The sequence below is a fragment of the Leptosomus discolor genome, chromosome 7, assembly GCF_034619465.1.
Source record: "Leptosomus discolor isolate bLepDis1 chromosome 7, bLepDis1.hap2, whole genome shotgun sequence".
NCBI classification, from domain to species: Eukaryota; Metazoa; Chordata; class Aves; order Leptosomiformes; family Leptosomidae; genus Leptosomus; species Leptosomus discolor.
This window is the reverse complement of record NC_141397.1, coordinates 23263168-23287573: the sequence shown is the minus strand read 5'-3', so window position 1 is coordinate 23287573 and position 24406 is coordinate 23263168. Positions and strand designations below refer to the sequence as shown.

Sequence of the window (24406 nt, the reverse complement as noted above, 5' to 3'; positions counted from 1 at the left end):
AAAAATTCTTATTATCTCTTTAATTATGAAACTTTTTTTACCTCCACTTACAAGTTCCTTTCTCACTTTTACCCTTCTGATTCTCCCACCATCCCACTGGGGCGGGGGGAGTAAGTGAGCAGCTGTGATGTGCTTAGTTGCCAGCCAGGGTTAAACCATAACAGTGCCTTTTCCTTTTTCTCTACAGTGCCTAGGCATAATGTTTATTAGGCATTAATGTACTATGGGGTTCCAGTAACTTTACCAACTTGCTCCAACACAGGGAGCCTCCACCATCCTGCCTCAGGGTATGCTTTGTGTGTCACTTCTTATGTGCGCCTTGGGCAACTACCACTATGCACCTACATTTCTCTTCCAGACTGCTTATGCCCAGACTACTGGTTCTAAAAAGCACGTTTAGGCAAAGAAACTAAGTTCAATCCTTTTCTTTGACAAGATAAAAAAATAGGGGTGCAGGGAAAGGGGGAGTTTGCAATGAAAGGCTCATGTCCCTTTGTTCCTCCCCCATGTTATCTCAAGCGAAGAGACAAACATCAAGGATGGTAAAATTTAACAGTAGTTTGAAACGACGAAGTAATATCCCCAGCATTTTCTAAGATCATGTGCCCTGAACAGATTCAACACAGGTCACTGCTTCCATCTAGGATTCAGGATTGCAATAGATATCCTACAGAATGGTAGCATCAGGGCATATCTGATAGGGCTTCCCTCTGTTTATGTGAATAAACACTTTTTCTGGTTCAGAGAGAGAGCTAGTATGTCAAATGGCTTTAGGGATGCCCAATGAGTTTCAGTACAGGAGTGCACGCTTTTCCAGAAGGAACCAGCATGCTGTTGCTACCTATAAATAGCTGAGATTTGCTCAAAATTTTGGCTTTGCTCTGTTTGAACTAGGCTTTTCCTTTGCCTTTGTTAAGCAATGTTTTTAGAGAGAACTGACTAGGATGAATGAAGATTGTGCTTTAAGAGACATTTGAAGCAGGCTACAAAAAGTAAAGTCTGATCCTAGCAAATTTGGATCTACGCCAATTAAAAGCAGCTCTGATGGGAAAGCCAGAGGAATTACGATCCACAAAACTGGACCGTTAAATTATGCAAGAACTGGAGAGAAACTGCAGCAACTAGACACCAGAAATGAGAGATGTATATAATTAAGTTTTCAAGACATGCAATTTCACAGCAAGTAGGCATCAAATATTTTGCACAACTTGGCCTGCCAGGATACTGCACTGAAATGGGATAGTGGGCTACAATTCAGCCTGGGAGACTGGGCGTCACAGGCAGCACCAGCACTGGCCAGCTTGAAGGAACTGAATTAGGAGTTCTTGCCAAGGTCTGTCAGTTACTGCCTGCTGGATGTGTTACCGTACCCGGTTACAAGCATGACAACATGCACACCTTTCATGAACGCAGGTTTTCTTGCAGGGGGCTAGGCAGAGCCCCCAGTCAGTTCTTCCACTCAGTCCAGACTGAGTATCTCTGTAACTAGGCTGATCCCATAATGCACAGACTCGGTCTGAGTGACTGCCTGGCCCATAGCCTAGGCAGGCAAAATCTTCTAAGCAATGCTGTTCTTTCCATATCTTCTGTCAAAACTGCTAAACCTGCCCTGATAATCTGTTCCTTTGGGTATTGTATCTGTCTTTTCCTTATCTTGCTCATGACTTTTCCTCACTAATTAGACAAAATGCTGCCTCTATATGAATATTCTTGTATTGCTGTTTGAACCACATGACCTCTGAACTCAACGACATTCAATGTAATTTCTGAAGAAAAGGCAAAAGTAAATAACAGTTCGAGCACGCTTTTCCTGCAAGATAAATAATGGCATAAAGCCACACTTCATGTCATTCTGAGTTGGGTGGTGGGATCAAAATATACAATACCTGTCTCTGTTTATCCAGCAGAAACGTGTATTGGAAAGATTATTGAGCCATCATGGATAATTTTATTGTTCTTTCAATTTTTATATAATACATATAGTAGCAGTAGTTTTGTTGTCATCCAAGGAAATAAGTTATATTTCATGGCTGTATCATTGGCTAAAAAGCTGTATGTCCCAATCTGGGCATGTTAGCTAGGAAATACGATCTTTTAAAAATGTGAAGAAATCCATTAACACCACTTTACTAGATTTTGGCCACGTCTCACAGGAATAGGGATGAGAGGTTTTTGAGTAAGCAACCTGCAATATGACAAGCAAAGAAAGAATGGCCCTCAGGAAAGATAAATTTAAACTAAATGGATGCAACAAGAACAAGAAATTTCCCCCCTTTTTTCCCATATCTTGTCAAAAGGTAGGTGGTAATCGGACAAAAAGAAAAAATCTTCCCAGTTTTTACAATCTCCTAAAAAAGCCTTACACTTTATAAAGATTTCCCATTTCTTCCCCTATTCACCTTAAAAATTCAAAGGGAAGAACACCTCTTTTTTCCTCAACCAAAAAAAGATATGCATCAGCTAGGTTCCTTCAACAATGTGGAGACATCTATGGGAACCTTTAAATCCTATTTATGAAACAAACAAAAAAAACCCCCAAAGTTTATCTAGTTAGGGCCTATTTAAATAAAAAGTTACACTGATTTGCTTCAAATTCAGATCTGAAATACCACATGTGCTCCAGTTCTTTCAGTAGGATCAAATAAGTGCATCTGAAAATGACCATTATCCCTATGACAAAGTAATGATTGACGCAGTTTAATTTTGTGGTAGTTCGTACCTTTGCAACTTTACATCTTCACATTCACCTCAAATTGGCAGTGATACATTGCTTTCACACTGAGACTGTTCTAACAGCCAGAATAGAAAACTGTAAGATAGCTCTATAACCTATGGAATAGTAACTGTATTCAAACTTGGTCTCTTCAAATATAGTTACGGTTTTTTATTTCATCCCTAAATATAATCTTTTAGCTTACTAATTATATCTGACAAGATACACAGGGACATAATCATAATTAGATTTTAATTTATTATGTAACAACTTAAATAGTTTGTGTCATCAATAGTAAACTTGTAGCTAATACAGTAGCTATGCCTTTACCTAGCTATTGATCTTCTATAAAACTGATAAAATCCACTAGTGCTAATATATATGATTTGAGTTGCAGTTCATGGGAGTACTAGCATAAAGTCTAATGATAATGCAGGAAAAGCAGTACCTCGAGTAAATGCAAAGATGACAATCTCTAGGGGGGAGGAAAAAAAAAAATCATTTTTATGGCTAAGTGGGTGAGAAAGAGTGTAAATCTTTGAAGACTTTTTACTTTTTCCTTTTTCACAGTTCTGAGCTTGTCATCAGGAAACCTTCAGATACCCACATCCTCAGATGGAAAATAGATGCCTTACATTTTAACATCAAAATTTCTTTTCAAATGAGTTTACTGCTTTCAAACATCATTGGTCAGAGTAATCACTCAGCCAAAAACCTTAAGTCTTAGTTTTGTCTAGGAATCAGATAGGCATAAAAAAAGTCTATTATTGTTGGCATCTTAGAAAGATAAAGACAGTCTAAGTTTTGAAATTGCTATATTTGTTGAACTAACGTCCCACCATTAAACTAAATTCATGAGTTACATCATCACATTTCTGGATAGGGCCTCTCAGACTAGAATATCATGGAATGAAAAGATTTGGAACATTTTTTGTTATTACTCCTTTCTCTTGCATCAATCAGATGTTAAAATGAATTACCATAGGCAGTTTAATCAGACAGCAATGCTGCAAGATGATCTGCTTGACCGGCCACAGGAATAGTATCAGGAAGCCTACTCCAGCCACAGAAAAGGCCAGTCCTCTTTTATAGTACAGCACTAGTGAGACAAGATGTAACCACCTGTTGAGCCTTTATTAACTTATTTTATCCTTTGAAGTCTTAGGCAAGCACGCTGTGACATTTTGCACCTTATAGGTACTGCTCTCAACAACAGGCTTCATTCTACTTGAATAGCATAACTGTTTCTCACAGCAATTACCGTTTCTATTTTCATCCTTTTCAGATGGCTGTATTGTTGAATATCACAGGATGACACAGGTTATTTTCTTCCTCAAAGACTTCACTACTACCATGCTATTTTGACATGATTCCCACTTACCTTTTGATACCAGATTTCTAAGTTTACCCATGTGATGTTATACACCTCCACCTAAGCGACTGGCATTTTGGGTCAGAAAAACATGTTTTAATAGTATTAAAAAACATTCTGAACATCATAGAAGAAAATTCTTCAGACTCAACCACCACTGACTTCTCATATAAGCTGTAATTCAAATGAACGTAGTCACACGCAACTACTATCTTTAGATGTTCATCTCTGTGCTTAAGAGCTGGACTAACTGCTACAGTACTGGCAGCGAGCTGTGAAAGTCTTACGTTCTGCATGGCAGAGGCTGTAAGGTGTACACCTCCTAACTGAGGGACTTTCCCTGTCACATCCAAATTATACCGAAGCAACATCTGCAGCTACTCAGACAGGATGATACATGTCTGCCTGCACTTATTTTCTGTATTTTAAAAAAATTTCTTACTTTACACTTATTTAAGCAAGAGCATTTTGTTTCTAAACATTGATTAAATATAGAAAAATTGGTTTTAGGTTCTTACTCATATTGATTCCTCTAACTTATTCCCCCTGACAATCTTTCCATTTAGAATCACAGTATGTTGCATATAACTAAGCTTCATACCTGCTTATTGTACTAAGCAAATATAAAGTACTGCCGTGAAACAACACATTTTCTATCTTTAGTCATTGAACAAATACTGCTGTAGGTACCCTGTAAAAGTTTTGCAGAAAACTCCTGTCTCCTAGGAATAAATAGGAGCTACTGAGGAATGAGCAAATAGCTACAGAACCAGTGTGAATGTGTGTCCAATTTCTTCACAGACTAAGTCTGTGGGGTTTGTTTATTTTGTAGTTTGGTTGGTTTTTTTAAGGGCATATTAGTTTAAGTAATGTATTCTAAACAATTTTATATCTACTGCCTTTTCCTTGCAAGTAGACTTCTCCTGTATGACTAACCCATGGTCCTCTTCTTGATTCCTGTCTCAGAGTTAGTTTCTTTTCCCACCTCAGAAGAAAATCCTGCAACTTTGAAGCCAGCTACTCCCAGAACTCACCTGTATTCCTAAAAATCAAAGTCCCATGCAGTGTCACACCAACGCCTTCTCAGTGTTGTACAGTAGTTCAGAGTGCTGCACAGGTGGGTGCAGCAGGGAGGAAGAGCCGAGTTGCCAAGTTAGTGGGGCCTAGTGCCTAATTCCATGAACACTGACGATTTAGCAGAGTGAGAGTGAGGTGGCTAGGAAGCTAGAAGCTGTTCTTAAAAAGCATGATATGGGCAGCATAACCAAGTGTCTTTTGGAGACTGAAACTGAAATACAATTATATGTGAGGAAGTGAAATGTAGAAGAATATGGTCCAAAGATTTAGGTAAATTAGAAACCTTTGGGGTCTACCTAGAGAGCTCAGAATTCATTGTCATTTACCTGCCATTACGCTAAAGATTTGTGTATGTAAAAGACTTGACACCCCCATCCCCCAAGAAAAAGGTTACAGTTGGATGTTGGTCTCATTAGTGCCGCTTTTTGTATATATATTATTTAACAGACTCTAACAATATGACACATGAAGACATTTGAAATGCAGTTAATCTCTTGACATTTGACTAAAAGTCAAAGCAGTGGATCACAAGATGAATAAGGATACTTCACCCATGAAGGCTGATCTTTCTTTCATGAGGTGTAAATGAGTTCTTACGATCTGACTATGAAGTTTATTGCAGATCTCGTCCTTTCTAATACTTGTCCCTACTTTAAGCACCTACCATGCTTTCTTAATATGGTATTGAATATGACAACTGCTGTAGCTGACATTCTACATTTCCACCAAAGATCCTTCCTCAGGAATTTCAGATTTTACACAAGCTGCTTGAAGTACCACATACTACTAATAGCTGCTGCATTTTTACACAACTCAAAAGACTACTTTTATTTTTCTAAACCTCATAATTTCACTTTTACTTTAGTTCCTGAGATTCAACAGCATTACAGAATCACAGAATGTCGGGGCTTGGAAGGGACCTCGAAAGATCATCTAGTCCAACCCCCCTGCCAGAGCAGGACCACCTAGAGTAGATCGCACAGGAATGCATCCGGGTGGGTTTTGAATGTCTTCAGAGAAGGAGACTCCACCACCTCTCTGGGCAGCCTGTTCCAGTGCTCTGCCACCCTCACAGTGAAACAGTTTTTCCTTATGTTAATATGGAAACATAACACATAAGGAATAAAGTTTAGTACAGCAAATCCTGTATAAAGGAAGCTGTTTTAAACATTCAAACATCTCTGCTTACACTGCTAGTGGTGGTTACTTCAGGATAGTAGCCAAACACAGGATCACAACAGCAGAGCCTGGAAAACATCATTCAATTCAACACAACTGTATTGAACTTTATATATAAATCATCTCCTTACAAGACCATCATGAAAAAAAAAGATAAACCATTTATAGAGTATAATGAGGTTCCAAAAAAAGCTAAAAATGTAAACTTATTCGTAAGTAATACCAGGCTGCAAACAATGTACTAGTTCAGCTTTGAATTACAGTGCAAATCTTTCCCAAAGGCTGAATTACTTGGAATTAATTCTTATACATACTGAAAATAGCTGTTTATATAAATGTAGTAAATTTGAGGCATTATCAGGAATTAATAGCTGCAGATAGACTACAAAAGTTATCCATTGCAGCCTATAAGATCTATTTTCCAAAAACCTGTTTTGTTCATTTCCTCAGAATGAGGATCCTGATGAAGCAGCTTAAAGTCTTTGAAACACATTTCTCTACACTCTAATATACTATGCCTAACCTCTTCCTATAAGCAAAATGCACATGTCAACAGTTAGAATGAAGAATTTCCTTGCCTTTGAACATGACCTGGGGACAAACAGGACAAAGTATGAAAGCACTACCACCCACAGGCAGTTAAGATGATCTAAATTTTCTCTTTTTAATTTGTACAAACTACTTGAAAAACAAACAAACCCAGAAACACAACAAGACAGGAAATGAAAGTGACAAAAAGACTGAATTGAAGGCAAAATAAAGAGTGTTTATATCTGCGAATCATAGAGTACAAGACTTTTACTACATTAACTGTTGCGATGCACTTGGCTGTTTATTACTCATCATGCTCCACATAATTAAGCAGCCTGGCACACTGACACTACTTACTTACCAAGCAACCAAACCTGATTTTGTGCTTCATCTTATGTCTAAACTTGTCAGTATGTCAATGCTTGTCAACAGACACGTGTCTAAGGCAGATAGTATGTCTTTTCAGTAGACTGCCTTAACACCTATCTATAGAAACAGGTCATCATCTACTGTACTCCTACAACACCTGCTTAACAGCTGATGATTCTAGCATCTAGAACCAGGTGTTCCCTTTATAGTCAACAAATGTTAACCCTTTTAATATGACAAGCACAAAGTAATACATAGCTGGTTGCTTCATGACCAGCAGAACTAACGATACCCCATTTCCTACAGATTTGCATCCTACATCCCTGCCTCCATATTAATAAGTCACCATCCTTGTCACTGATGAATCCCTTTCCCTATTTCCGAAACCTTGACACCACTTTGTGCTATGTCACCCAACTGTAATGCTATATGAAGAAAGGCTGAGAAAACTGGGTTTGCTCAGCCTTGAAAAGAGAAGGCTTAGGGGAGACCTTATTACCATGTACCAGTACATAAAGGGTGGCTACCAAGAAGATGGAGACTCCCTTTTTTTTACAAGGAGTCACATGGAAAAGACTAGGGGTAATGGATACAAGTTACTCCTGTGGAGATTCCAGTTGGACTCCAGAAGAAATTTTTTCACCATGAGGACAATTAGATAGTGGAATAATCTCCCAAGAGAGGTGGTGGATTCCCCTACATTGGACAGTTTTAAGACTCAGCTTGGCAGGGTGCTGGGCCATATCATTTAAACTATATTTTTACCTTGAAAGGTTGGACTAGATGATCCTTGAGGTCCCTTCCAACCTAGTATTCTATGATTCTATAAGCATTTGCTATAGTGGAAGTTGCTCTCATGCACTGACTGATGCTGTGGGATCATTACACAGGTACCCTCCTCAGGCATTGACCAACACATTGTTGAACTCAGTGGTTACAAACCTAAAACAGAAGACTGCAGATATCCTAAAAAGCAAATGGAAAATCAATACAGAGAAAACCAGAGGGATATACTAATTAATAGATCTTTACAGGCCTCTTAGTAGACCTCAGTTTACTATATAAGTTTTACATTTTACAATTTAATTTAATAAACGCTAATTGAAATAGAATTCACAGGTGAGAGGGTTTCACCTCCTTCAGTAAGAACTATTATAATCCAGGATATAAACTCAGACCAGTTAGCTCCACTTCAATCATGTCATAACTTTATGATTAAAAAAAAAAAAAAAGGAAAACTGTTCAAGAATGATGGCCCTCTCACATCTATGTTCTTTAATCCCTACCTGAGGGTGAAACAACATCTTTTGGGTTTTTGCAACCTAATTTCCATAGGAATGGTCCAAGACAATAGGTTGCAATGGTTTTTTAAAATTTTGTAATTTGGAAACTTTAGGTATTAAAATTCTTTTCTGTCTGTAAATGTTTACGTAAATATCTATTTTGTTCATGTCATGTGTTGCACTACTCCACTTACTGTACATTAGCCAGGAACATTTAATTGATAAACCCATACTATTGCCTTTCCCTAAGCTATGGCACTAACTTGGGTCTCTCTCCTTCCTTTCTTACCTATTATAGGATGAATACAGTGTATATTTTGGACCTCTATGCTCTCTGAAGTTAATCTAAAATTGTCCAATGATTTCAAAATACAGTGAAAGGGAGGAAAGAGGCTGGCAGACAGAAGCCAAGACAGTGGGAAAGAGAGTAAGTCTCACATTCTTAGAAGACCATGCCAAAAATGACCACTATTGTCTTGGCTTTTATATTAATCCCAGTCTCCTTACTGAATTCCAGTCTCAGTCATTAAACTGAATCATATTATTCCCTTCTGATTATTAAGTGGATATTGTCATTAATGTTAGTAGAACAAATGTTTAATAGCTGATAACACAAGTACAGGCCATTTTAAATTCCCTCTGTGACTTTAGTTGCATATGTTATTCTCCATTTCACCTTAGACATTACAAGTGGTTATCATTACATGTCTGACATATTGTCACACAAAAGGACACCATTCAGGGGAGAGAGAAATTAATGCTAGGCAACCCACCCTGTACATAAGTTGCCGAAATGCACAACCGTATCACTGTTATTAATATGAAATCAGAGAAGTAGTAATGAGGCAAGTGCCATCATGCAAGATTCCTTGAGAAAGGAGAAAGTTCAATATGTAAGCTGCAATACATTAAAAAAACCCTCTATCAACTAATACAACTCCTTTGAGAAGAAGAGAGTTCTGAAGGCTAACAGGCACAAAAGGAAAGAGTGATGGGGGTCTCTGAATGATCTGTCTGCAAAAATACTGCCTCTTGGCAGCTGAAGAAAGGCATACACAGAACGGGAAAGAAATCCTCATTGCTAACGCCTGGACTCTTGGAAACAAAAAAATTTGACAAGACTGACCTCCTAACCTGAGTTCCTTATAATGCTTATCAAGTACTTAGGGGTTTTAATTTCTAAAGCTCCATATATACGAGTTAATTATCTTACTGTAATGGGGAAATAAGGGAAATTGATGACCCATAATACTCTGTCTTCAGCGAGTTTTTTTGTTTGGTTTTTTTTTGTGGTTTTTTTTTTAAGACAGCAGAATAGCTCATGAGTGTTGAATGCCTTCATTAACAGCATGGACACAGAGTGTTAATAGGATGGAATAACATGTACCTTCAGCAAGTCTGCAGATGACATTGAAATGAGGCAAGCAGTCAATGTGATGAAAGGCTGAGCTAACATTCACAGAGAGCTCAAGGAGCCAAAAAGCTCAAAAAATGGGCTTCCAGAAAACTCTTAAAGTTTAACAAAGGCAAGTACAAAGTCCTCCACTTGGGAAGGAATAAGTTCATGTAATAGTACAGGCAGAGGCTGGAAATACACACACCATATGGTCCACTCTCCTCAAGATCTTGGTTGGCCTCCTCTGGACTTGCTCCTGTCTGTCAAGTCTGTCTTACAGTTTGGAGGTCAAAGCTAGGCACTGTATTCTAGATGAAATCCTACAAGTGCCAAATAGAAGAGGATAATTACTTTCCTCAACTTCCAGTAATTCTTTCTTATTGCAGCCCTCTTCTGCCTTTATTGCTGCAAGGGTACATGGCTGACTCATGTTCGACTTTTCTATTTGGACTTCAGGATCCTTTTCTGCAAAAAGGATCCAATTTACTAGATCATGTTCTTCTCCATCACACAAAAATCATTCAAAAATGACAAGTTGAACAACCAGGATGGTGGCAGAGGAAGTTTAAGGTATTTTCCTGTAGTGAACATGACATACTTAGAGTTGGTAATGAAAAGGATAAAAAGCCCTCCAGTTTGTATGGAATAACTTTTCTCTTTTTTTCTTGTAAAGAAAATCTTACAGTCTAAAATTACAAGATCAATAGCTTCATAACATTCTTGCAAAACAAATTTCAGTTCTTACTTGACAATTAGGCTGCAATCAATAAAGCACTGGCCAAAATCCAGGTTTTCAGTACTCTGAAGATTAGTCAATAGGGAAAAGGGATGAGAGAAGATGGGGACATTTTACATGAAATAAATTAAATTTTGGCTGCTGTGCTGTTTTTCCCACTCAGGATGCTAAAGTTCAGTGAGCCCGAATTAGTGTTATCCAATCACTAATAGTCTGAAAATATTGCTGGAGTCATTATGACATAGCACAAGGAAAAGATAAAAGACTTCAATAATGCTTCTATCCCACTTCCTTAATTTAGAAACTAGCATGACAGAAGAAATGCATTTTATTTTTGGAGCAGATGAGAAGTGAAAGAGCACTGATGTACTACCAGCAGCATAAAAAGTACACGGGAGTTTGTGCTGTGAGACAATAAAGAGGAAATACTTAGGGAATGGATGCAGTTTTGCCATGTTGTTAAATCGTTCTGCACCTAATTTGTCATGCAGAAAGGCAGAGCATATTACTTTGACTAAAGCATACCAATTACCTGGTTACAGTGCTTGTGGGACTTGAGCTAACTTTGCATATTATTGTGCAGTTTTAACAAGTTACCCTGTTGCAGCTCAGGTCAGTGTTAGCTTACGATTTTGCCCGACACAGAGCAGATGTGTCCAAAGACAGTAAAATAGCACATACATCTAAACTCCAAGAAACCTCAAGCAGTTCTAAGTGTGATAGTAGGCAGTTTGCTGAGAAAAAAACCCAAAGAATCAGAATCCTATGAACCATCCCTCTCCAACTCAGTCATATTTTCCTCCTCTTTCTTTTCTTCTGGCCCTATTCTCACACCATTAACTTCAGAGTGGATCTGTTTGAAATGGAGAAGAGGAACATCCTACTAGCTACTATGTAAAGTGCCAGTTCATTTGCTGAATGACGGCATTGTCCCTTCAAGCCCTTCAGAGTAAAAAGGATCAGGAATTCAGCTTTCCTGCTTTCTGGACAAGTGCTTTAACTGCTAAGGTAGTTATAAAAATGAGGGCTTGACAACTACTATCAGTCTCGATGGAGTTTCAGGCTGGTATGTGTTCCTACTATTTTTTTAGTTGCATATCTAAGGCAGCTCCAATTCTTCACATTTGCTCATCACTATCAGTGTTTATACTTAAACCACTAATCATATGATGTCTCACCTGGCTCCTTCTCTGATGTAATGACTATAGAAAAGCTATACTCTAATGAAGTTTCACCCTCACGCCTCACCAATCTTTTCCTAGAAACTTTTAAAAGGTTTTCCCTCAACTCCTGGCTTCACAAGAGACTTAGCTGTCTCTTGACAGTCTCTCTACACAAACTTCTTCCTTTCCTTCTGGAGTATGCTATATACTGCTATGCTAGTAGTCTAGGTCTTTGATTTATTCTATGCAAACAGTACAAACAGTAGTGTATTCTGTATTGCTGGTTGTCACTCATTAAAAATAAAAAAAAAGTAATGCTATCAATGTGTATATTTCTAAAGTCTTTAAATTCACATAATTTCCAACAGCAGAAGCTTTCTCTTCACTTTGTAAACCAGAATCAATTTCTAAATAAAAGGAGTGCCAATAATAAAATGATGAAATGAAGACATGGAATGCTTTGTAGACTAAGACTTCATAGTCAGTTTGGGCTCCACCCCATTAGTCTGCATCACTGGACTGGAACAGAAGATAGTTTTTTTAAAAATTGAAGAAATACTGTACAGCTTATCCTTTCCCAGGTTTGAGCAGTGAGAAAAGAAAGAACTTCTAGAGGCTCTTTGCCTGCACTCTGCACTCTTACGGTCAGAGCTCTAGCCTACTCCTTCCTAAAGCCATTCTTCACAGGCATAATATAACTTTTAGTCATTAATTCTTTTGTAACCACACTTCCTTGGGAGGATCAGCTTTCTAAAAGTTAAGTTTATAATCAAATCAGTAAGGGAGGTAGATGAAGTGATAAGTCAGTTACAATGCGATTATCTAACCACCACTACAGAATATAAATACATACGAGTCTACAGTTTCACACAGTGCCAGATATTAAAACAGATTGGGAAACATTTATAGTAAGGACAATAAAGATAAAGACAACATACCTTTTTTAAAAAGTAACATCATGTCTGTGCTTTTGTTAGCAACCACGTTATTCAGTAAGGCAATTACAGTTTGCATTGTATTCCCAAGTATACTGCCTCGGTGTTCCTGTAAAAACAACCAAAAAAACCCCAAAATAAATATAATCTAGTTTTCCTTTTGCAAGGTTAGAAGACAACTCTTCCCTTCCAAAAATGCAGTAATACAAGAGCAGGCTCTCACTCCCTTGAAATTCAACATACACAAAAATATCTTTGTAAAAAATATCAATTTCAGGAAGCCAAATCTAAAATCTTGGACAAAAACTTCTCCCATGTTCTTTTGAACTGGTAGAGTTCCTAGTTAGGTCTAAAGTTTTAGGACTTTTAGAAACAGCATAGAGCTTTATCAGCCTAATCTCTATATATTCAGAACCAGCATAATTTCCCTTTGTACAGTATTTCTTTTATTAATGGTATTAATTTTAGTCTTTTCAATTTCAGCTTGATAACCCACAATAAGTCATAAAACTCTATTTGTTGATTTTTTCTGTACACTTTCATAAGTATAAAATTAATTGCACATTCACATTACAGATCTATTTCTGTGTTGAATTGTCTCACTTATCACAGAATGATGACTTTCTTATGCTTGATGATTGCTTCAGTGACTTATCACAATTTTCTGAGACTATACTGATAAGAGGATGGCATCAGGGTTTATAAAGAAATTTATTTTCCTCCGTTATAGTTAACACACTTGCACACTCAACATGAAAAGGGTGGATAACACAGTGCAATCAGAGCACTTATTTATTCACGGTAGTGACAGTAACAACTCACATAACTTCTAAGAAGCCCAAGTAGGACAATCTTTTCCAAATCTGAGTCTAGATATAAATTTAAGCCTGAATACATTTCAAATCTCTCTAGAAAGTTCAGGAAATATTTTCCATGCTTCCCTTTCCCATCAAATCTCTCAATATACTGATATCACTCAACTACTTCACTGCCACAGAATATGCCATCTATTCCGATCCATCTCCTGTCCGACACTATGCCTTAGAAAAAAGTTAAATTTTAAGTTGAAGAAAATGAAAGATTATTGGTCTGAAGTTAAGTATTTCAGACGACAAAAATTACTTCATGCATTCAATCAAGTCAAAGGAACACTCACCCTGAAAGTTCCTTTAGGCAATGAGCGCCAGTGGCCAAGAACAGTTTCTTTTCTACATCTCTTTGCTCAGGAATTTATGACCTTCTGTCTCAGATATATGCTTGAAAACAACAGCAGCAAGCTATCCTTCTTTGGGATAATCTTATTGACCATCTAAATACCATAGCTGGTGCAGAATTAGGCTGCTTGCCTGTTAGCCAGCAGCAATCAAAGAACATATTTCACTATTTTTCCAAGAATTCACTTCAGGTCAACCCATGAATGCCACTCAGAGTGATTTCTCCAGTTTATAAGCCACTTTTTGGGTTGGGCCAGGACTAAGTCATCATCACTGCATTTCGGACAAGCCACACTATTTGAGTCCCTGCCTGGAAACATCATATAACTGGTTGCAAGAAATTCTCAAGTGAGACACTCCTGATTTTTATTTCTCAGCTAGCATGATAAAATTCCGGATGCTGTGAAATGCCTCTTCCTTGCCACTTTGGAAAGTCCTCTGTTACAGTGATATAAAGCATCATGCTATCTGAAGAACAAATGTTTTCCTTTAAAAATTTAACTACTGAAGGAAAGGTTTTGACAGGCAAAGGCTCAGACGATTGCTTTGAAAGCATTAATTTCTGTTTCTGCACTCAAAAACTAAAATTAAATGCTATTATTTCATGTAAATACTACTAAATATACATAAGACATAATACATAAACAGATTAAGAAATATATAAACATACACAGCCCTCTATTCAACTTGAGGCTGTATGAATTTTCTATTCATACTAGAGCACTTTAAACTGGATCATAAAGAGAAGAGCCAAGAAAGAGTGGTTCACAGCCTTTTGAAGGACTGTAGTTTCCTGCCAAACCCTAAAAAAAAAAGTATATATCCAACAGTCCCAAAGTTCTATTTACTTTACGTGGTACTTTGAGATGTCATAAATGATTTGTATAAATCATACAATAAATATCTGTTCCTCGGAAGGTTTAAAATACAGCCTGATAAATTTAAAAGCAATGTTGGAAAGTATAAACACTACACTCTTCAAAAGATAAGGTAACCAATACAGAAGAGAGATACCATAAAGCCATGGTACTAAAAATAAATTTTAAGTTATTTCCTACAGATAGCTGAGGGTAAGATAAACATTTTTTCAAAAGATTAACAACATGTTTATCTTATTAATTCTCCTAAATAACATTTAGAAAACAATACATTAAATAGTATGAATGACTATTTGTGTTATTGAAGATAACGATACTTACACTGAGAATGTAAAACTAATAAAAGCAAAAAAATCTGCAAGTGCCAAAATGAGAGCTGACTCAAATACTTGTTTTGCAAGTACAGTATCTCTATTACTGCCCATATATTAGAAGTAACCATCTTCTATTAAAATTCCATTTTGAGATATGCAATTACAAGAGAAGCTGGTAGGTGCTTACGATAGCAACCTTTTGCATTCCCCAGGTTAGTAGCATTAAAATGAAGCCACCTTTGCTTTTAACAGAGATCAATTATACTATGCATCCCTCTACCCAAAGGCTAGCACTGATGCTTTTGCTTGCATAAAAGCATATTTAACAAAACTTATCTTACTCTAAACACATAGGAATTAGAATTCAAGACACAATGTAGATATTGAGGAAGGAAAGTGGTCTCTAAAATAATCTTACAAATGGTATACTCAGCTGTACTACTAGTTTTAACATATGTATCATAGATGGTTTTTGACAAGATACTAGGTTTCAAAAAGCTGCAGGTATGCTTTACTCATCTAAGTCATCAGTGATTGCCATTAGACTCAATTTTAGAGGTTTATATAAAAATATTTAACTTCTTCATAATCTATCAAGGAGCAAAGTTGATCTAATTTGTGTGCACAGCACCACAAACTGTGGACATTTAATGAACAGTGCACTTGACAGCTTTAATAAAACATAGCATTTGCCAGTAGAGACAATTAGAATTGAAGCAGCAAAATTTTAGTGTTTGGCAACACAGATGAAACAACTTCATTAAAATGTACAGCTTCAGCGAATAAAAGGCAGGAAAGCACTGGACCCTGAAGAATCAGCCTTCTCAAAACTAATTGCTTCAGTGCTTAAAAAGGACAGCTATGAAATACCAAGGGCATAACAAGGAAATACTAGTATAAAAAAAAAGGAACCAGAGAAGATAAATCAGGCTTTTCAAATAGGACTGCACTGTATTTAGGCCATTAAACTTTTCATTCTAACTTTGAAGGTTTGTACATTAACAAAAGAAATCAGTTGAAGTATGTTTTTTTTAAAGCCAGTTAGGTAAGAGGTTGTGAATTAGCAAAGTGGGAGTATGAATCTTGGCAAGATACTATGGCTAAAGCTGCCATTTCTCTTCCTTTAAGTGGATTAGAACTCAGAACAGCATAGGCAAACTGCAGTATTTTAATTACATTTTAGATGACAAAAGAGATAATTTGGGAGACTTCATATACATGCCTCCTACTCATATAGCTAAAAATCCACAAGAAAATGCACTAAATGTTATGTTTACAGATATGCTGTAATTAAATCTAAGGACCGCTATATACCAGAGTACTTAATGCAAGTTAGATAAATAAGGGGACATAACAAAGTGGAGGCTTGATTTTTCATACACTAGATCCACTGAAAGAAAAAAATTACAGAAATTAACCATATCCAAATTACATTGGCTAAAAGATGCCATTTTTACATTTTATAGTTGAGACAAACCAAAGCACTGATGCTAATAAGGATCTTTAACAAGAGCACAGTTTAATATTGCATTCAACCTAGCTTATTTTGATATACTGTATTACTTTGTACATATGAAATAGAGGATCAGAAACTTTTCTGGACTTAACAGTAGAACCCTTCTGTATGAAACAGTATTGTTAGCATGCAGCCTGCAAGGAACATTCACAACAGCATCCACGTCATTCTCCAATCAGAAGAGGAAGCCCACTGAAACAAATTTAATCCAGCTGTGTAGATAGTTGGCTAATCTAGTCTTTAACATTTTGTGGCTTTTGATGCATAAGACCAGTTATGCATAAACTGAAAGCTTATAAATATGGGTCTTGAACATTAAGGTAATACTGTCTTCCCTATTGATGATCTAAGCCAGAAGTAAGCACAGCCATGTCTCTTGCTACTCTGCTTTTTAAAGATCAGCTTTTTTCAAAAGCAAAGTTCTAACAGAGGTAATATTTTCAAATATTTTCCTCTGGTTATGGTCATACAATAAGAAGCAACTACTAACTCCTGTGTGACCTGCTCTAGGCTAACCTGCTTTGGCAGGGCAGTTAGATTAGATGATCTCCAGAGGTCCCCTCCAATTCCTACAATTCTGTGATTCTGTAATCTGGCAATGAATTATAGGAATAATCATGCTTCTCAGTTGTATCACTACAGTGATAGATTCAGTCCACACACGAAGATCAGAAGTCTTGCAACTTTCACAGAAATTTCTGTTGGAATATTAAGGAAAAAAAAAAAAAACCAACCAAGAAATAAATGTCCACTGTATTCTCAGTCACAAAGTCAGTTGAGGGCAGTGAAACAGTAGTAATTTTGAAGGACTGATGAAGGAGAAAGGATACCATTAATAAAAGCCTGGGATGTCAAGTACCAAGCAACAGAAAGCAGCAGAGTTAGTCTTAGATTTTGTTCATCTACCCACTGCAGCAGGCAATGTAAAATTTCACAAGACACTTTCTGAGAATTGTGAGAATTGTATCGATTTACAAGTGCATTCTCTTGCCATACCTAAGTTCAGACCTTCAGAGGCCTGACAATCATTCTTTTTATTCTGGAACTTGTTTCTGACATCGTTTTCATTTCTCCAAATTCCTTGTTATCTTTGAGACAAGCATGCAATTTTAACTGCATTAATGTTCAGAATCTCACTAGGCATGAGTAAAGATGATATTTACAAAAAACAGAGCTCTCTGTCACCTCTGTAGAATGAAAAGATGAAATTTATCACTTTTAGAAAGCCCCCTTCTGTCAAGATCATACAAGTACTTCTTTTGTATAACAACATTAAGAACTGAAAATATAAATAAGCCAAATGTCCCTTCTCTTCTCATTTTATTCCCAAATCCTGTTGAGACTACAACTTCAAAGAATGGACATGTGAACAATAGCAGTATTTTTAACACCACCTATCAATAGGGTAACTACTTTTTCTCCTTTAATAGGACCACTTCAGGTTCCGAATTTGTGGAAATTCATGGAAGAAATCATGCTAATCCAAGAAGGAAAATTTAAGTAAAGAGTTAAGGACTACACAAAACTGTCCTATGTCAGCAAGCATGAGATTTATTAACTATATAAAGAAAAGAATACTTAAATCTGTTCAGAATTACAGGTACACAATCTTCTAGGTTATTAAGAGGGAAACCATAAAAAGGCTTGTCATCAATACTATTTTATACATGATGAAAAAGAGAAAGATGCCAGGATATCGACACACTAAGTGCAAAGCAATTCAGCAGTAAATCTCCAAATGCAATGTCATTTCTACTTCCTACAGAATTGCACCTAAATTTCTGGCACCAATGAAACCCCAAAGCTTCTTTTGCTCCCGAAAAACAGGGAAAGAACTCATTCTCAAGGGAAATTTTCTTTACCGTCAACAGAGGGAGCCTGAGAAGACTCCTCTCAAGTAGAGTCAGGCTCCTTCACAGGGAGGACACTGAAGCAGTTCTCTATAAAAACATGGTTTTCTCCATTACCTAGAAAGAAGTATCCAAGCAATTAACTTCCTGACTATTAACGCTACTCACTGTGAATCACGCTCAAACTCCCTTAAAAGAAAAATTTGCTCACAACTGAAGAGACCATAAGGAAAAGAAGCTATATAGGTATCTTACTCTGGAGAATTCAACTTCCTTGTATCAAGGAAGATCCCAGCACCCTGGAAGCATTCACACTGGTATGTTCTGAAGCAACAAAGCTCTAGAAGTAATTGATACCATCACAGCAGTAACTTCATATTTAGTATCATAAATCTGTAGATGCCTTGGACAGTCTCAATTATCAGCGAGGCATTTGGACTGCAAAGTCACTTGGGAGCTGCAATCAACCATTACAATAAGACATTTCCATACCAAAATATTCACTTCTCAGACCTCGATTTTCATCATTAATTAAAAGCTAGTTCTTAAACAACTTCAGAATGGCAGATACCAATCAACTGACTTTTTTTTTTCCACATGGATTTTGCTTTTATGTAAAACACACTTCGCCACTACAAGGACAGAAGTTTAGATGAGTTTGGGGAATTTGATGGTGATATTTTTAATGTGGAGAACATAGATTCATTAGATTTATCCAAAGAATCATATTAATTTTTTTTTACTAGCAAAGATTTGAAGGGTTTAGAATGGAATTTCTGCTTAAAATCATAAAAACAGACATATGCTGAAGAGGGTACTAAGTTAGGGCATTCACCTAGGATATGGACAACTGAATTTCAAGTCTCTGCTAGAATTCAGCTGTGTAGGGATTTGAATACTGGTCTCCTTAACTCTGCATTCCTGAGTCCATCATCAGCTGTCTCTTCTCCCTTCTCTAGAACTAACTAAAGTGCTAAATTAGTAGTTAAAAGAAGGAATTGAGACTGACTCTGATTACACTACCTACAGAGGTGTGCAACATCCAGACTGAAATACCTTTCCCAACATTTTCCCTAACAACTAAAAAAAAAACAACTGAGGAAAGACTAGACCTTTCTGATGAATTAGAAAAAGATGGGGAAAATATTCACTGTCCCTTTTAATCTTAAATTGGATGTTTTACTCTTCATACTCTTAGACTTAAACTCAGTGGCCACAATTTAGTTGGGCTGAGGTGACGTATAGTCATGCTGTTGAAAGTGGCAGGAAAAATTAATTTACATGTTTAATTTTTTTGTTGTTACCCTTTATGTCTTCTACTCACAAAATTCTAATTAGTCTGAAATATATTGGGTTTTCACCTTTACTCAACCTGTAAATGCAACCAAGAATGCTAATAATTAGTTATTCAAATTACATTAAATTTGAAAACAAAGAAGGACTGTTACATCAAAAGGAAGCAACTGCTTAATCTTCCGTTACTAGATTCATGGTATAGTCTCATTACATTTGGCATCTTCTAAATAATTTTATTATTTTGTATTTTCTGTTAGGCTTTTTTAGGCATTCTTTAGGTACTTAATTACTAGTCTGAAAAACATTTGGAAATTCTCACTTTTTAATTTTTTTTTTTTAATTTTTTTTTTTTTTTTTTTTTTTTAAGGCAGCCTGTGAATCTCCATCTTGGACACTCGTCCACAGAGGCTTTACATTTTCCCCAGAGACACATGCATTTAAAAAAACAAACATACTCAACAACCAGACTGTATCAGCTATCAAACTTCACTCAGCAAAAAGCACACTTACTACTGTGTATGTATGTCCTAGCAAATTCATCTCCCAGCCTTTCCCCACTCAAGTTACTCCTATAGCAGCAATCTACATCTTCTGTTAGTTTACACCAAGGCAGCAAGCCACAATGCAGGAAACAGGGAGGTGCTAACAATATTCCTCAATGAACAGACTGGCAGGAGTGCTGAATACAGGCAGCATTATTATCCCATGACAGAGAGTACAACTCTTTCATGTTCCTGTTGTGGGCGTAGATAGACAAGCAATTATGCTCTAAGCAAACTATATTGCTACTATAGGCATACATGGCAACAGAAATTACGAACTGATTGCTATAAGTGAAAACTCTACCTAGCAAAACACTGTGTTTATTAAGAGTAACTAAAAAATAGTTAAATAACTCTACTTATCATTAATAAACATACTCATCAATAAACATTAACTCTCAACATTAAAGTTGTTTGCTTAAGAATGAGATTCATATATACCCCAACAAAATAGGGAGATTTTATTTGGCATGACTTTTTTTGCTTAATATTCATGGTCAAGACAAGACAATCCATGACTGGCCCAAGACTTAAATCAAACACTATAAAAATATATATAATTACAGAAATTATAATTTTATAATTATAATATTATTTATTATACTTTACCAGAAGTAACAGCACATAGTTAGGATGAAAAAATTTAAAGGAAAAAATAAACCTAGAGACTCAAAAGACAGAACTTCAAGGTTCAATGACAGTACCTTCTCCTTGCTTAAGTTGTTCTAGGATGTTGCTGCAGTTTCCAGACTACACAGAGTTTGCTTTTAAATTAGTTCTGCCTGTGGCAGCAGAACCAAAGATGACATACATATTTTGGTTATGTTGGTCTGAGATAGAAATAACTTTTTTTTCCTTTTGACATGATCTTTATTTATTATTTTTATTTGTTTTCTTCCCGTTTTGCATTTAATACTTAGTCTGTCTCTACCTGTGACCCCACGAAAAGTGAACGTGATTAAGTTCACTTTAGTAGGTTGCATTTCAGATCTGTATTTCAGCAAAATACTTATGAAGTAACAGCCCCATTTTAGCTCTATAAAATACTGACAGCATGAATGCAACATCATTCAACAGGAATTATATCCGCCAGCCACTGAAATTCACTGATATTGGAAGACAACTGCTTCCTTAGCTGGCAGTGGCCTGCCAGTGATGCTAGACTAGAAAGCAGCATCTGAACTAGAATGGATGAAAAGGAAGTAAAATGGAGAAAGAAATGCAAGCTAACAAGAACAGCAATTAAAATAATAATTATTATTCAAAACATAATTGCAATATGAGGTTTATAATAATAGACATTTGTATGTGCTAATAAATTACTATTCTTGTGAATTTAAGGTGATACCTAAACTGAAAGAGGGGAGGTTTAGATTGGATATTAGGAAGAAGCTCTTTACTGTGATGATGGTGAGATACTGGCACAGGTTGCCCAGAGAAGCTGTGGCTGCCCCCTCCCTGGCAGTGTTCAAAGGCCAGGCTGGATGGGGCTTTGAGCAACCTGTTCTAGTGGAAGGTGTCCCTGCCCATGGCAGGGGGGTTGGAACTAGGTGATCTTTAGAGGTCCCTTCCAACCCAAATCCTTCTATGATTCTAGGATTTAGTCACATGAGTGACAATAACCATGTTTTGACATAACAGCTGCTATTAAATAAAAGACACAGACATAAAGCATGGACAGTTCTCATCCCCCAGAATATTGAACTAGGAAGAAAAGACAGAAAACAGAAATTACTTCACTGAATGTATAAAAAAAGTATAGCACAATGAATTTCAGAATGGCCTGAGTCTTGATCCCATGGTGGCAATTTCAATAGTGACAGGCAGTAGACAGTTTGAAAAAATTCATGGTACAAACATACTCAAGCACTACTGGGTCAGCTGGTACCCCACTGGTACTCCCTGAGGCTCAATTTGTGCACTTGCCTGGAACAAGCCAAGCACCACTTCTGAAAACCTTCACTCTCAGTTGTTCTGAAGTCAACTTCTACATTTCAAAGAGGAGCAAAGGCACAACTTAGATTTAAAAGCTTGACTCGGATCTACAAGAATATAAGGAAAGGACACCAATTCTGCCTCTCATAAGCATTTGCGAAGTAGCATCAGATGCTGTGACTTAGAGCATACTTCTTGCTGCTACATATAATCTCACCCATTATTTATTCCATTTTTATAGGAGATTAGCAGATAGGTCAAAGACAGAATCAAGAATGACTAACACCAGCAAAGTAGGAAGATCTTCTAAATAAGTCCTACTTCTTTCTCAAAGACAGATGACGTTATTCTGCATTTTATTATTAGTATTATTAAGAATATGTTGAACACCATTTTTTAATCCGCACATCTTTCCAGGGTAATCTCCAAATGATTTATTATAGTTTTCTTCATAGTCTTGCCCCACCTCTTCCACTAAGTCATTTCTACTTAGGTGCCTACATATTGATTCAAGAAATGAACTTTAGAAATACAGGTCTGAAAATTGGTATAGGTTACAAAAATAAATTCTAGATAGTGACAGAGATATATTCCAAATATGTGTTTTCTTCTGAGCATAGGTTCAATTCAAATATTCCTGCTTTTGGTCACCGTTAAGGAAGACATTGCTTGGAAACATAGGAGATATGCTATGAAGGCACTGGAAAGACAGAGTGGAAAGACACTCCCAAAAAGTGACCATTCCCCCCACCCCTCATGTAGCTCATTTCAATAGTAAACAGATACTAAATCACTGTATGAGAATTTAGGTCTATTGTTTTAAAGGGACAGGATAAATATATATATACACACATATAAATATGCATATACACACAGATTTTTCTTGTAAATTATTTTAACTATGACATACAAAATTCAAATGAAACTACTCTAGCAACACTGAAAAATGAATGACTGGAAACTCTATGTTGTTTCAAAACAGAGCTAGATCTTCCATTCCCTCAAATGCCCAAGACCTCAGAAAACATTCCCAGTCAGCACTGACACACTCCCTAGGTTCTCACACTACTTGTACCCCACAGTGGTTCGCTATCTCACATGAAGTGAAGAAGACTGAAGTCCTTTAATTTCTCTTCATTTTAAGTGAAAGTCCAGATCATCAGAAGCCTCTGCTACAAGGAAAATTTAATATATACAAAACAAAAGCAACTGCAGTAGGAGATGGTGAGAGATGTTAGTAAAACATCTTGCCTAGTAGTCAAAGTACTTATTTTGAGCTTCAGAAACCCAACATCAGCCATTCTCTCCGGGTGATTCTGAACTTGGGATCTACACTTGGCCCCTTCCCCTAAGGCATTCCTAATTAACAGTTTACTGGCTACCCTGAGCTCTGCCTTTCTCCTCTGCCTTCCATACCAACTTGTGCTGAAATTTCACCCTGAACACAAGCAGCCTTTCTCAGTGAAACCTACATTCAAATTAGAACACCATGAAACACAGAAATAACAAAATACCTCTTCCCTCAAACAACACACTCGAGTCTTGAAAACCATGAAGCCATGACCAGTTCCTGTCAGCAAGGTTCTGTGGCTCTGCCCAAGCTGTCTACCAACAAAGAGTAGTTTTATTCTCATAGGAACTCATAGCCCAAAAATGAGCTGGATACTTTTAGATCAAAGTACATTTTGATACTAAGAGAGAGGCATAAAATACATTTATTATCACTAGAGGCCAGACAGAAATTTTAGCCCACAATGTGTCATTGCACCATAAAAGGAAAGAATAAAGAAAAATAAAAACACCACACAAATAATTGGACCACTAGATTAAGACAGCATAGAAACATGTTTCATATGAACTGATTAAAATATTAACTTTGTTAGAACACAGGGTAATAACTAAAGGAGTTAATTTTTTAATTACTCATAATAAGCCATTTTACAGTTAAGGTAACCATACTAGTATTTTACTTCATTTCATTCAACCTATCCTTCCTGAGTAGTTATTCATACTGAAAAATGTGTACAATAGATGAGAGGGGGAATAAAAGGATGAAAGAGGAAAACAGCTAAAATATATCTGAAAAGCTGGTAACACAAATTTTACA

At 36.6% G+C, this 24406-nt stretch overlaps 1 protein-coding gene across 1 annotated transcript in view; it reads right to left on the bottom strand.

Annotated features, from left to right (window-relative positions):
• The window catches only part of ULK4 (unc-51 like kinase 4), a 231804-nt gene that overhangs the window by 77223 nt on the left and 130175 nt on the right, over positions 1–24406 (bottom strand). The window contains exon 31 of the mRNA XM_086467979.1: positions 12758–12863. Coding sequence (XP_086324105.1) covers positions 12758–12863 — 106 coding nt within the window. The remainder of the gene's footprint in view (positions 1–12757; positions 12864–24406) is intronic.